Here is a 14,185-nt window from a genome sequence, read left to right as displayed (position 1 = left end):
GTAGTCTGTATGCCCCCCTCCCCTCCCCTTCCCCACCCCAATCGCTCGCTCTGGTTTCCGTGTGCCGGTGTGTGGCTCCCCTTGCGTCGAGAAATGGGACCCACTGCTGTCGTGTCTCCTCCTCCTTTTTCTGGCTCTGACTCTCTGTGTAAGCGTCTCGACGATTGCCCCTCAGCATGCACATCGTTGTTGCTTTTTTTTTTTCGCGTGCCTCACGGACGTCGCTCGGTACGTGCGTGCGTGTATGTGTGTGTGGGGAGGGGGGCGTGTGTTCCTTGAATACTCTGGCATTATTGTTATTATTACCTGGTCGTTGTGTTTATGCGGGTGGGAGGGGGCAGTTGGGTGTGCGCACATGTGTATGACTTTTCTGGTAACTGCTATGCCCCTCCACCCCCACCCCCTCTTCCTCACATGCCCTTCCTTTTCCCGGTGCTGCATGTGGTGACTCCACAGACTCGCCTTTCCTTTGTTTGGGGTGGGGGGTTGTCGCTCTCTTCCCTACCATCTTCGCAGGCGCTGTGCTTTTCGGTGCACGCACACACGCACACACGCCGTGTGAGACGAAGAGAGATGTGGTACTCCTTTCGTTGCTATTGTTGAGGATGGGGGTGGGTGGGTGGGAGATGATGAGAGGGCGGGCACACGTCCACCCCCCCCCTCCTCCTGGATCTGGTGGATACACACACACACACAACACGCGATGACGACGCTCTCCTTCTCCTTCCCCCTCAAATGTGTACAAAATTTTTCTCGCGTGCGTGTCGTTTCTCACGTTTCTCTGTCGCCCACTGTTTTGTTTGTTTGTGTTTTCGTCATGAAAGTCTCGGTGCTACATCCCTTCCAGATGTTGCAGACATCCAAGTGTGACGGCTTGCCCCCTCCCTTCCCAGTCCATCTCCGGCTTCGTCTTTGCGCGTACGTGGAGAGGTAGCGGGACAGAGCAGCAATACACGTCGACACACGCACACACAAACACACAAGCACAGACACAGCCCACGCCCTCTGAGCTCCTCTCTCGCTGCATGTTCTTATCCGTGTTTCTCCGGCTCTCGTCACCACACAGAGGGGGCAGGCAAGGACAGTCCACAAAACAAACTAAACAAAAAAAGCGCGGCGAGTTGAGGCGTCGAGGCGTGCGATGGACGTCCAAGTGGCACAGCGGAAAATGAGGGATGGGTAGGGATGGGCAGACGTGCATAGACATACCGTGCTGGTCTGCAGAGATCTCCGTGTCTCTCACACACCCTCCTGCTCCTCGCCTTTCGCCTTCTCCCATGGAAAACCGGCGCTCAGCAGAAGGAGGAGGGGGGAGTCCACACGCCTGCTAGCGCGCACCAAAAAAGCAACGGATCGTGTCACAGGGCCACCCCCCCCCTCACCCTTGCCGTCTCGCTGCCACGTTCGTTCTCCCTTGGGGACCGACGACATGGCCAGCACAGAAAGGATGGAGAGAAGGAATGTGTGTTGGGGAGGAGGAGAAAAAAAATGGCACAAGCACAAGGCATTCTCGTGCCAACTCGTACCTTTTTTTTCTCCTCCTCCTCCGCTCATCGCCCAGGCATGCACATGCGCGTGTGCGCAGATCTCCTTGATGTGTATGTGTGTGTGTGTGTTTCGCTCTATCTTCATTCCCCACCCTCACCCCCCCGTCGTCCTCCCCTCGCGCACCGGTCGTGCTCTTGCTCCCTCATTTTTCCTGGAGTGGTGCGTGGGCCCGGTGTGGTGCGTCGCGACGACTGCAGCAGCAGCAGCTGCCGCCGTCCCCCTCCCTCGTTGTTCCTGCTTGTGTTCGGCGCCTCTCCCTCCCTCTTTCTCTCTCCACTCCGCTCTGTCGGACCTCCTTTGTTGCTCTTTTATTTTCGCTCGAATCTATCACTGCACCTCCTTCACCTTTTCGCGTCATCCCTTCCCATCGCCTGTGACCGCAGCACGCGCGTAGCGGTCGTTGGCGGTTGAGGAGAGCAAAAGATCAACTCAGAGCAACTCGCCGGCGCTGCGGATACGTATGGGCCGCTTCCCCAGGGTGTTGCCCGGTGCCCTACTTCGTAGCTCTATCGAATAGCCTCCCCCCCCCCCTTCTTGGAGGTATGCTGCACACGTCTCTCGTTGCACACCGCGCTGCCGCTGAGGCTACCGGGGCGCCGGTCTCCTACAGGCATCAAGAGAAGATTCGCCTCTATCGTTGCTTGCTGAAGGGGGCCCATGGCTTTCCAATGCGCTCGCGCCGCGACGTCATCACCGAGGAGGTGCGGAGTACCTTCCGAGACCCGAACAACGAGTTGCTGAGTGAGAAGGACATCGACTACCGGCTCATCCTCGGATGGGAGCGGGCCAAGTCGATCAAGACGTACGCGGAGAACATGCACTGGTTTCACTCGCGCGATGAGGTGACGAAGGAGATGATGTACTTCTCCGAAGAGCGGGACCGCAAGAAGGCGGAGGAGATGCGCCGCTTCAACCAAGTCGGTGACATCCGCCGCAAAACGGAGGAGGTGACGGAGTTCAAGTCGACCTACTACAACGTCCACCCTGATTACCACTCCAAAATTGGCCAGAAGCCGCTGACTCACTCACGGGACGTGTGGCGTGCACGCGGGCAGTACGGCTCGGACGTGGGTGGGCCGCGGCAGAAGTTTTTCGTGCGTCGCTTCAAGGCCATGTTTCCGCAAGGCTGGTGAGTGGGTCAAAGAGTCGAAGCCGGGCGAATCCGGGAGAAGGAGGGAGGGGGGCAGTGGCGAGGAGGTGGCGAGTTGAGCGTTGGGTCAGGGAAGGGGGGGTGACAAGCGATGCGTCAGCTCGTGATGCTCACTCTTGCTAAATATGCAGCAACTGGAGGCGGAGGGGATGCATCGAGTGACACACACGTCGTGGGTGTGTTCCTTGCGTTGCTTCGACCCTCCCTGCCCCGTGCGCCCCCCTCTGCATGGATGCCTACGACGCACTCCCTCTTGTTCGCCACCCCTGTGGTTTGTTTGTTTCCTTCGTACTGCTATCTTCTGCGTCCCTCTCTCGAGCCCCGTGCCCACGTGCGTGTCTGCATTGGTATGCGGTAGGGGTAGATGCCTTTTACAGCGCATTGACCGGTGATGATTCGGCCCTCATTGTCTGTCTCGCTGTCCCTCTCCCCCTCCTCGTGAGAGCAGTGCGCCAAGCGCGTCAACGTAACAACAACAGACACAGCACGTGCACGTGTGGAGTGGAGTGGTGGGGTGGGGTCTCTGTGTGTGCCTATGGGGTTTTTCTCCGGCGGTCAGACGGACTCTTCGCATCGGTCAATGGCCTCCCACCTTCGTCTCGTCACCCCCGGTACACATGCTTACGTGCGGTGCGGCCAATTCGCTGCGTCCCCGCTGTTTCTGGTGGTTGCCAGCCCTGATCTTTCACCGTCCCTACTTTATGCCGGCTACCTCCCTCCCTCCCTCCCTCCGCCCCTTACACCTGTCCTGCTCCAGATGGCTTCCTCTGACTTTTTAAACCCTTCCACTCCACCCCATCCCGTCTCACTCGTGTGCGGCTGTTGCCTAGAGTGCACCGTTCACCGGACCAACACCCACGTTAGACACACACACACACACACGTGCACACGTGCGCATCTGGTCGTTCGCACTTCCTCGTTGGAGGGGAGGGAAGAGAAAAATAAAAGGAGGTCGGGTCGGTGTGAAGGTTGCACACCCGGTACTCACCCCCTTACAACTAGACGGTGGCGTGGCGTTGGCGTGGACGTTGTCGGCGCTTGGTGCGGGCCCTCCCCCCCCCTCTTTGCCATAGAGAAATCTCTCGTTGTCTAACGCTTTCTTGCTTCGCCTCGTCCTCTCTCAGAGAGTCGCTGCGTCTCTCTCCCTCATCATATCCTCTTGTCGACTCCCCTCCCCTCCCCTCCCCCTCCCGCTTAACGGCGTTCATTGCGGACGCCAGTGTGCAAGCGGTCAGCTACACCAGCGCCGCCGTTGCCCGCCACACGACGTTCTCGGGCTCCTTAACGATGTCCTTCGGAGCTGCCGGGGTCGAGTTGGTTGGTGCGGTCCCTGTGACGGACGGCGTAAGAGCCCACGCGACCATCGCGGCGAGCACGCGCAGACACGTTCACCTCGCCGACTGTGACGCTTCGACCACTGATGGTGTTGGTGGCGACGCGGGTGGTGCGGGCGGCTACTCAGTCAGACAAAAACCTCCTTCGCACTCGGTAATGAGCGAATCTGTTGTTGCCGGCACGTCCATTGCGCGCGACAGCCACACTTGCTCTCGTGACATCGGCACGCGAGCCGGTTCTGCGGCGGCGACCACCATGGCTAAGGCGGTAGAAAGATGCTTGACAGCTGCCCAAAACGGCGAACGCGATGAGGAAGGGCGCAGTAATAGCTGCAGCCCTCGCGGTGACTTTCTCGTAACGCCGACAGGAGCAGCCGCGGCAAAGGCACGGGAGCATCCGGTGACAGTGATCACTCCGCAGGCACGCCCGACCTCCTCCACATCCTTAGCATCCTCGCCTCGCTTGGCGAAGATGGAAAGCTCAAGCCGCAGCCTCGACAGGCTTCCACAGCAACGCCAGCGACCGATTTCTCCTGGAAGCCCTTCCTCACACACTCTCTCGTCTACCGCCGTGCCTGTACAACACCTTTACCGCGTGCCTTCAGCCTTCTACGCACACAACAGCGTCACGTCGTCGGCGGTGTTGTCGGCTGCACGCAACCGCCGTGGCCATGGCGACACATTCACAGGCCCGGCTGCCCCCCGTATCTCCGCCGAGGACACCACGCACAAGCAGGTGCGACTGCCACCGGAAGCGAGTCGCTCCCCAAGCAGCATGGATGCGCTGGAGGAACGTGCTCGTCGCGCGGCGGAGCTGCATGCAAGTTGCGGTATCCGCGAGGAGGCCGAGGCAGTGCTGCCCTGGGCCACGGCGAGTCGCTCGGGTGAGGCAGGACGCACCCAGGTACCGGTGCCATCGTCGCTGCGGACGGTACAGGTAGCCCGCGGGTACCGCGCCTCCCGCCATCTGTCCACACTGGGCGCTGAAGAAGGGCCGCCGTTGGATGTCGGGGACGTCGAATTAGTCCCCGGGTCCAGGCGACGGCGCCGGACCGGGCGCATGGGGAGCTCTGCGGACGTGCGGTTTGACCAGCGCCTCAGCTACACAAGCAGCCATGACGGCAGCGGTGGCGCTGCGGTGTCGAGGCGGTGTCTAACATCGTCGTCCGCCTCATCTTTGTCGTCGGTGGCGTTGGCGTCTCCACAGTCGCCGGCGACAGCTCTCGTTTCCGCGACGGCGCCAGCAAGCGGTATCAGCGGTACCCGACCATCGGCCGCATCGTCGCCGTTCAACGCGCTCCTCGCTGCCTTTGCTCCTGTGCCATCTGGGATAGCTGAGTTGACAGCCGCTGTCATTGGTCCGCCTCTGGCAACTGCCACTGTGCCTCCCACACGACCGCCTGCGTGGTTGCGGCCGTGGCTGTCGCACGCCCTCTCGCGCGCTATGGCTGCTCACCTCGAGCGCGACGCGGACACCGTCACCACGCCTGCTAGCTCTGCTGCTACCTCCACCCAGGGCCTAGATTCCTTTTTTCCTGTAGCGCATGCGGCCTCCGCGTCAGCGCAGCCGTGCACGCTACGGTCTGCGCTGCTGCTCATCTTCGATGGACTAGAACGACTTGAGGCAGACCTGGCGGAGGTGCTGTTGGACGGAGCGAGGGCGCACCACTCGTCCAATTTGTTTCATAGCGCAGATGATCGTGACTGCCGCGCCTCCTTTGCATTTATCCCGCCTCCGCCTGCAGCAGCGGCTGCCTCCGGCGCATTCGATAGACTTGTCGAGCAGCTGCGCCATCTCACGCGGCAATGGTGCGAAGTGCTCTCTCAGTGGCCGTGCGAGGCAGCGACGCTGGGTTATGTGGCGTGGTGGATGGGTCACCCGGCTTGGACCGATCTTGTGACGTGTGACGCCGCCATTTCCACTACCTTTAGCACGTCTCCGGCGACGCCAGCGGCGATGGATCGAAGGGAGATGGCTGGGCGGCGGACTGAGACTGGCCATGGCGGTGAACGACAGCCGCCTCAACAGCAGCCGCAAGAGCCTGCCTATGTTCTGCAAGGCATCCTCGCGGCTGTTGTGACAGAGGGCATGCGCACACTGCTGGATGCGTTGGTGGACGCCTTTGTGCGCGCCGTCAGTGAGCTGCTACGCAGCACTGCTGTCATTGGTCAGCCTCGCAGCGCGTCACGATCTACCTCTTGCCCCGATCTGCAGGCGGAAGTCGCTGTCGATGCGTTTACGAAGCCACAGCACACATGCCTGGCGCTCCTTCGCCTTCTTACGTCTCTCTACGTGAGCCCACCCCCAGTTCTCCAGCAGCTTCGGACGCTGGTGCAAGCTGACGTCTGCTGCGGCACTGCGGTGACCAGCGCGGCTGCCAACGGTGATGGGAAAAGGACGACACGGCATGAAGATGAAGGCTCGCCAGCGTCGCCGGGTAGTCTCTCCACTGCTACTGCTGCGGCTGTTGCCGGTGAAGATCGCCAAAACCAGTCGCACCCGCACCCGCACCCGTCACCTTCGTCTTTGTCGACGCCGCGCGGTGGGCCTCCTGGCTCGCCGTCCGCGTCACGAGTGAACCTCAGTGCACTCGACACTTCGCAGCTGCGGTCACCGGTGTGTCAGCTACACTACCAGCTCCTCTACGCCGTATGCCGTCTCTGCAACGAACTGCCCATGCTCTGGCAGCCACAGGACGACACTCGAGATGCTGACAAAGACGAGGAGAGCAATGGTGTGCGAGCCAGCAGCGTCACCGACTATATGGACCTTTCTTCCCGTCTTCGAGACCACGGTGAATGCGAGATGGCAAAGCTAACCTTGTTTTCTACGGCGGCGCGGTTGGCGGCCACCGTATCAGCTCTGCTCCTCCACGTTCAGCTGCCCATGAAGGGCGACTTGCTGTGTGTCGCGAGCCGCCTGGCACAGTGGCGTGCGAAGCTGCTGCGGTCGTCGTGCATGAGCGAGCGCGAGTATGCAGCGGCGATGGGCCACCTCTGCGCCCTCATGGCACAGGCCACGTGATGTTTAATGATGTCACTCGACGTAATGGATTCGCCATGCAGGAGACACGGCCGAAGTGTGATGCAGCGATGGGTGTAGAGGGGTGAGGGGGTAGAGCGGGTACACTATCGAAAAGAGGAGTAGAAGGCAAAGACGGTGGATGGCGTGATGTAAAGTCTGTGCAGAGGTGGGGTGGGGTGGTCCCCGCCAGGCGTGGCGATGATGCAGTGACCGGCACCACCCCCTCCCTCCACCAATAGCCCTCATGCGAGCACACCCACCGACCCCCCCCCCCACACACACACACAATGCAAGCGCGCGCACAGAGGAACAGAGACGCTGTGGATGTCGCGATGGACAATCTCGCTGAGTGTCGGTCCTTTCCCCTCTCCCTCCCGTCTCTCTTCCTGCCCTGGCACCAGCACCCGAGGGGTTGTGTGCCTGGAGGTGTTGTGGACTCATGAATGACGGCGCGCACGTGTGTACATCTACACACGTCACGAGAGCGCCGTAGTCCTCTGCGTTTCCCCCCCCCCCTCCCCCGCCGTTTAATGATGCCTGAGAGAGGGTCTGTGCGTGAGAGGGAGAGAGAGGGAGTGGTGTGCGCTGGTGGGGGACGACCCGGACGGCTTCTCCGCGTTGCACCCCGCTCGTGTCCGGCTCGTTTCCCTCCCTCCCTCCCTCCCCACACTCTGCATGTAGTTGCCACTCGCACGATGCTTTCCCCCTCTCCCCTATCAATGGCAGCGCATGGGTGGCAACGGCGTCTAACTTTACAAGCGAAGGAAACAGGAACGCATCAGGCCAACGCCCCAACACGGCAGCGAAGCATGGAATATCCTTGCCTTCATCTCTGCGGTGCAGGTGCACGTGTTGGACCTCTCAGAGAGGCAGGTGGGGGGCAGGGTTTCGGACGTGCAGCAAAGGCGGCGCAGCAAGCGCGTGCGTTAACGGACGAGCACTGAAGGGTGGGGAACGTGAGCCACAGAGGTAAGGAGGAGGAGGAGGAGGGGCACGCCTGTTATGACATGCGCGCGCGTGGCCGTCCCCTCCTTCGACTCCTTTGCACAAACATGCGAAGTTCGCGATTTCCCGCTTCGTTCGAGCACACCCATGACGTTACGTCCAGCCGCATTCTCCATGGTCATCTTAACCACCACCAACACCCCACACACCCTTTCATCTCTCTCTGTGTGCCCATGGCTTTCCTGTGTATGTGTGTGTACCTGCATACAGGGTACCGCAAGGATCTTTCGATCCACCAGTGCAGCATCCTTCAGCCTCCTCAGCCGTCGTCCCCCTCCACACACACACACACACACAAGCCGTTTCTCTGTGTATACCCGTGTTCTCGGCCCATCATCATTTCCCTGCATCATGGTCGACACATCTTCGTCTGCCCCGGCCTCAGCCTCGCCACCCATCACCACTTCTTCCACCGAGACAACGCCAGTGGTGATCCTTGTGGTGGGCATGGCCGGCACTGGCAAAACAACGCTGGTGCATCGCATGCAGCACTACGCCCACGCGAACGGCATCCGCTCGTACTTCATCAACCTCGACCCCGCCGTGACCCACACCCCGTACAACGTGAACATCGACATCCGTGACAGCGTGAAGTATGGGGAGGTCATGAAGAACTACCGGCTGGGCCCGAACGGCGCTATCATGACGTCGCTGAACCTCTTCGCCACAAAGATTCACCAGGTCGTGTCGCTGCTGGAGAAGAAGAAGGCGACACTGGACTGGATCATTGTGGACACACCTGGCCAGATCGAGGTGTTCACGTGGTCCGCCTCAGGGCATCTCATCGCAGATTCGTTTGGTGCTGTGCTCCCTACGGTGCTCCTCTTCGTCGCCGACACGGTGCGTTGTGTGAGCAGCCCGCAAACTTTCGTGTCGACCATGTTGTACTCGAGCGGCATCATGCTCAAGCAGCAGGTGCCCCTCGTCGTGGTGTTCAACAAGACCGACGTGGTGTCTGCAGACTCGGTGATTGCGTGGATGCGGGACAACGACGCACTTGACGAGGCTGTGACTAACCCCCGCCGCAGCAATCAGAGCAGACGCGCCGTCTCCGGAGAGCCCGGCGATGACGAGAATGCCGACTGGCGGGGCGAGGGCACGCGCATCGGGGCGGCCGCGCTCGGCTCCCAGGAGGTGCTGCCCGCCAACCAAGAGAACAGCTACGCGGGGACGCTGGCGCAGTCTATGTCTCTGTTCCTGCATGAGTTCTACGAAGACCTACCATACGCAGCAGTGTCGGCGGCGTCGGGTGCGGGCATGAGCGAGCTCGCAGCCTCCATTGAGCGGGGCAAGCAACAGGCACTCGAGGCCAAGGCAGCGCGTACTGCGCCATGAAGAACTCTTCTGAGGTGGTGTCCTCCTCTCTCCACCTCCCATGCGCATGAGGCTTCCCTCCCCCTCCCCCTCCTCCCTCGCAATGCCACCTTGCCGCATTTCTTGTCTTGTATGTGTGTGTGTCTGTGCTCTGTCCGCACAGGGCAAGGTAGCGCGGGTAGCCACCGCGTCACGTCAATACTGGTGCGCGGTGGCTACACGACGCATAGGAGCATCACCTCTCTTCGCGCGTGTGCGTGTATGAGCAGGAGATAGGCCTGTGAGGGGGACGCGGGACATCTGGGGAAGTTAAGAGGCAGAGGAGCGACGCGTGCGTGGTGGTGCCTGCGCATCTATTTCTCTACGCATCAGCGCACACAGATGCCTACAGCGACACAGCGGCACACGGGCGGTCAACCTTTTCTTTTCCGTCGACAACACGATCGGCGTTGGAGGGCCCAGTCGTGTCGTGGTGCTCCGTAACAGTACAAGAGTAACGAAATCGAAGCAACAGCAGCAACGGCACACGGAGGAGAGAGGGGCACAGCTGCATCATCATGTCCTGTGTAGGGATGCGGGCATGTCTCTTAGCAAGGCACGCACAAACACACGTAGAGACGCGTAGAACGGGCAACACAGGAATACTCTTAACGGGAACACATGAGCGACGCTGCTTCGCTTGCGCCTTCGTACTCCGGCGCAGCGCTCATGTCCTCGTTCTTGCCTTTCCACCCTCTCTCTCCCTTCCTCCCCCCGTCTCTCCCCCGTCTCTCAGCAACGGCACTGTCAGGGCGTGCTTCCCTCCCTCATCGTGGCGTGCATACGTGTCGTATCCCCCACCCACCCACGCACCCTCCATCTTCGCCTAAAAATGCACAGCCGCACCCGCATCGGCATGCGTGAGAACTCGCTCTGAGCACGCAAGAGAGAAGCAGCGCCACCACCCTCCCCCCCTCCCCACACACACACACACATATATACCGAAACACGCAAAGAAATGAACGGCGACAACACACGGCGCCTCGCTCCGACCCCTTCTTTGGAACGTGTCTGAGCCGGTATGGTGCCCACCATGAAATTGGACGGTCTGCGCGTGATACCGGCGGAGTGCCAGGACGCCGTCTACTACACGTCGCCGCCGCCTCTCTCGTATTGGGGACACAAGAAGTGGGTTGTCCTCATCATTTTTGAGGGCTGATAAGGCTCATCGTGGTGGTGTGCATCGCCTTCTCGTATGTGATGGAAAGGCTGCAGTCACCACTACCACGAGCGTGAGGTGCTTGCCAAGCGGGTGGACGACATGCTGCGCGTGATGCGCATCTCCTACCGAGTGTCGTCAGATAAGAAAGCCGAGGTCTCAGAAAGGATGGCGCATCTTGCACTGCAAGCAGCGCCGCCTACGCTCCAGTGTTACGCAAAGTCGCTCAGCGACAGTGTATCCAGCTCGAGGGAGAGCGGCGACAGCCTCCCGTCAGTTCGACAAACAACCCTCGCCAGACAAGTACACAGAACCGGAGGTATGCTCGCACCAGCCGCGGATGTATTCCACGGGCTCTATATGGACCTGCAAAACGGAAGGAAGAGCACATGTCGCCACAGACGCTGTGGTGCTCCATCAAGCCGATTAACAAGCACCGTGCGTGGGCGTGCCACGTGGTGCGGTCGTGAGTGCGAGGAGGTGGATGCTTCCGCTGCGAACGCGTCTGCTCTACAGGAGATGCCGCCCGTGTCTCTCTCTTTCACACACAGCGTCTTCCCTGTGTTGCTGGCAAGTGGCTGAGAAGCAACCCGCCCTTTGATTCATGTTCCTTATGTGTTGCGCGTGTGGGCGTGCCCTTGACGGACGAGGGAGGCGGTCTCGCCACACCTCTCCACAACTTCTCCCGCCGTAATTTCGTTCCCCCTCCTCCTCCTCATAGGGGAGGCGAGGGTCCACCGGTGACGCGTGCAGTCATCCACCTCCATCTGTCACTCTGAGAGTCCCTTTATCATCTCCCGGAGCAGCGCAGCGATTACACGCGTGTGCGTATATGTCTATATGTGTGTGTGTGTTGCTGGATGTGCTGCCGCGACGGGCCGCCATCGCTTGCGCTGGGCCTCCCTTTTCTCTCCGTTTTCTGCTCCTCCCCATGCGCGGCTCTCTCCTCTCTGTACTTCTCTCTCCGGGGTCGGTCTGATTCCGTGTCTTCGGGGCGGCGGTGGTGGTGGGTGGTCTCAACATCCATCTGCATGCTTCGCCGCAGATGGAGAGCGTACCCGCTAAGCCGGCCGCTGTGCAGCCATCGACACTCGGCTCATCACGCGACTGCGTAACACCAGAGGTCTCGCTGCCTTCACTAATTTTGCTCTTTCCGCCGTGTTGCGCACAGGCAGCGCGACGCCTGTTGCATGACCACGCGTACTTTGCAGCTGGGTCGGTGCGCGGGGCTCGTGCACAGCCGACGCTAACATCATCGCTGTCGTCCCCCGCGCCGTCGCAGCCGCCTAAGTTGTGGCTGACATGCACCACCGCAGCCGTTGCGGGCACCTGCGGTGTTATCGTCGGTGTGCACCTGAGCCCTTGGCTGAGCCGACGTCCAGCTCACTTGTACACTCAGCGCGAGGCCAAGCGCCGCAATTCGCTGCGGCTGCTGCCTTCTCCCGCAGCAGCCGCATGGCCGGGGTCGTGGTGGTGGCGGAGGCTCTGGTGCACCTCAGCACATCGATCCGTGAGCAAGACGCGCCGGCTTGACTACGGACATGCCGCAGAGTGGTTGGCTGCCTGCACAGGCCGCCGCTGGCTCCCACAGCGCATCTCACGGCCCACGCTGCTGAAGCTCTACTCCCCTGCGTGCCACTCGCGGCTGAGCAGTGCCGATCGCGACACTGCCAAAGAAGTTCAGTGGGGCACGCGTATGATAAACAAAGGCACGCGCCCTCTCGCAAAGTGCCCCGCCGTCGCAGCAGCAGCCAAAGGCTCCACCGCCTCCCTTGCCGCCTCGGCACTCTTCTCGATCGCGCATCTCACACGAGCACCCCTGCATCGGTGGCAACCGCTGCCGCAGCACTTGGTAGACGTCTTCGTCTCCGCTACTTGTCAGAACACCGAGAACCAGGGTTCCGCAACTTTGGCGGCTGCGTCGCCGCTTCTGTGTCTACCACGCCAGCGGTTTACACTGTTATACGATCCCGTCGCTCGTCTTCCTGTGTGGTGCGGGTACTATCTCACCCGCGACACGGTCGACCGTGCACGGCGACAGAGCCGCTGCAGCACCTTCTTCACGGACCGTTCACTGGACAAGACAGCGCGACGGGTACCGGCGGAGCTAAAGGCACGCGGACACGATCGCGGTCATCTCGCCCCGCATGCGTCTGTCGCCGCGAGTCCGCAGGCGGCCATCGAGGCGGCTCTGCTGTCGAATGTGCTGCTGCAACACCGCCAGATCAACCGAGGTGTGTGGCGCTGGCTGGAAGCGGCGACGAGGGCGTACGTGCGACAGCTGCCGCTTGCCGATGTGCCGCACGCCGTGGCAACTCAGCAGCAGCGCGTGAGAAAGGAAAGTTCGACTGGCGCTGTGGGTGCAGGGGCTGCACCCCCTTCAGAAGCCGCAAACTCCACGCAGGGAGGTCCAACGCCTGTACCTCCGCGCCACGGTGTTGGATTTAAGGGACGCCGTGGGCGTCCGCCGAAGTCGGCGTCACCGCCGTTTCTTTCACCAGCTCGCTACAGCTCTACTTGTCGTCATGCACCGAAGAGGAGCAGTCGCAGCGGCTCACACCAAGGCTTACCGCGGGACAGTGAGCTCATCGCCCGCCTGCTCGCCGCGCCAGGCGTCGGAAGCGGGACTGGCTCGCACTTGAGACTCCAAGGAGATGGTGTTCGGGGAGGCGTGACACGAACGCTTCGACGTTGCCGCGAATGGTGGCGGCGGTGGTGGTCGCACGGCAGCGGTGGAGCCTTTTGTCGCCACCGTGAGCGCAAGGTCGCTGTCAATGTAGGGCCACTTTACTACCGGCAGTCGAATGATGGAGGGCAGGGCAACGGGCGGGGCAGTGGCATGGCGACAGTGAGGACGCCCGCCATCGCTGCAGCATCATCTGGTGCCGCCGCACTCCCTTTTTTGTGCTGGTCCAGGTCGAGGAAGGCCCGTCAAGGGCGGAGGCGTGGAAGCCCAGCCTCGCCTCCGACATGGTCCTCGCCGCCGCCGCCGTCACTCTTCATCCCTGACGCCTTCTTCTTCTCGCTGTGGAACGTGCACACTCATGAGCATGTGCACCTGATTGTACCGAACCGCCCCGACGCAGCTTCGATACGAGCGGTCACTGCGGCCGTGGCGGCCAGGCGTTCGACAGCAGCGGGAGCAGCGGCGTCGAAGTCGTTCCCATCGCGGCGACGACGACGACACCGCTCGACGCACCCGTCGAGATGGCCATCAGACAGTTTGGAGACGGCGCTACGATCCCTCGTAGTGTCTACAGTAGAGCTGGAACAACTTTTCGCCGAGTCGTTGGTAGAGCTGCGCTCACGATGCATGTCGGTCGGCGTGACGGAGGCGACCAGCCGCGACAGCATGAGCAGCATCGATCGCGCCGCTTCGTCGATAGCGCTGCGGACGCACTTTAGCCTCTTCCCAGTCTATCGACAGCGATGGATGTGGCGGCACTGCGGCAGTGGTGACGGCAGTCGCTGAGGCGTCGCTTGTGTGGATGTGTGCGTGTGCGCGCACTCACATTGTGGAATACGGGACCTCAGTCGGTGCCAGCGCCACTCGACTCCGTCTGTGGCTCGTGTTTCTCTCTCTCGCCTTGTGGGCACGGTGAACTCCCTCT

The 14,185-nt window shown here is 61.3% G+C and overlaps 4 protein-coding genes across 4 annotated transcripts; all 4 read left to right on the top strand.

The window, feature by feature from the left end:
* Nucleotides 1-2,090: 2,090 nt before the first annotated feature.
* On the top strand, nt 2,091-2,681 carry LMXM_13_1300 (conserved hypothetical protein; the record flags this gene model as incomplete). The annotated part of the gene is made up of 1 exon (XM_003873282.1): nt 2,091-2,681. One exon carries the CDS (start codon nt 2,091-2,093, stop codon nt 2,679-2,681), a length of 591 nt encoding a protein of 196 aa, XP_003873331.1.
* Nucleotides 2,682-4,288: 1,607 nt separating this feature from the next.
* Nucleotides 4,289-7,057, top strand: LMXM_13_1290 (conserved hypothetical protein; the record flags this gene model as incomplete). The annotated part of the gene is made up of 1 exon (XM_003873281.1): nt 4,289-7,057. One exon carries the CDS (start codon nt 4,289-4,291, stop codon nt 7,055-7,057), a length of 2,769 nt encoding a protein of 922 aa, XP_003873330.1.
* Nucleotides 7,058-8,413: 1,356 nt separating this feature from the next.
* Nucleotides 8,414-9,397, top strand: LMXM_13_1280 (putative XPA-interacting protein; the record flags this gene model as incomplete). Its single annotated transcript, XM_003873280.1, has 1 exon — nt 8,414-9,397. One exon carries the CDS (start codon nt 8,414-8,416, stop codon nt 9,395-9,397), a length of 984 nt encoding a protein of 327 aa, XP_003873329.1.
* Nucleotides 9,398-11,619: 2,222 nt separating this feature from the next.
* Nucleotides 11,620-14,046, top strand: LMXM_13_1270 (DNA/RNA non-specific endonuclease-like protein; the record flags this gene model as incomplete). Its single annotated transcript, XM_003873279.1, has 1 exon — nt 11,620-14,046. One exon carries the CDS (start codon nt 11,620-11,622, stop codon nt 14,044-14,046), a length of 2,427 nt encoding a protein of 808 aa, XP_003873328.1.
* Nucleotides 14,047-14,185: the final 139 nt, after the last annotated feature.

This window comes from Leishmania mexicana, chromosome 13, assembly GCF_000234665.1.
Source record: "Leishmania mexicana MHOM/GT/2001/U1103 complete genome, chromosome 13".
In the NCBI taxonomy this organism is placed as follows: domain Eukaryota; phylum Euglenozoa; class Kinetoplastea; order Trypanosomatida; family Trypanosomatidae; genus Leishmania; species Leishmania mexicana.
This window is presented reverse-complemented; position numbering and strand designations above follow the sequence as displayed.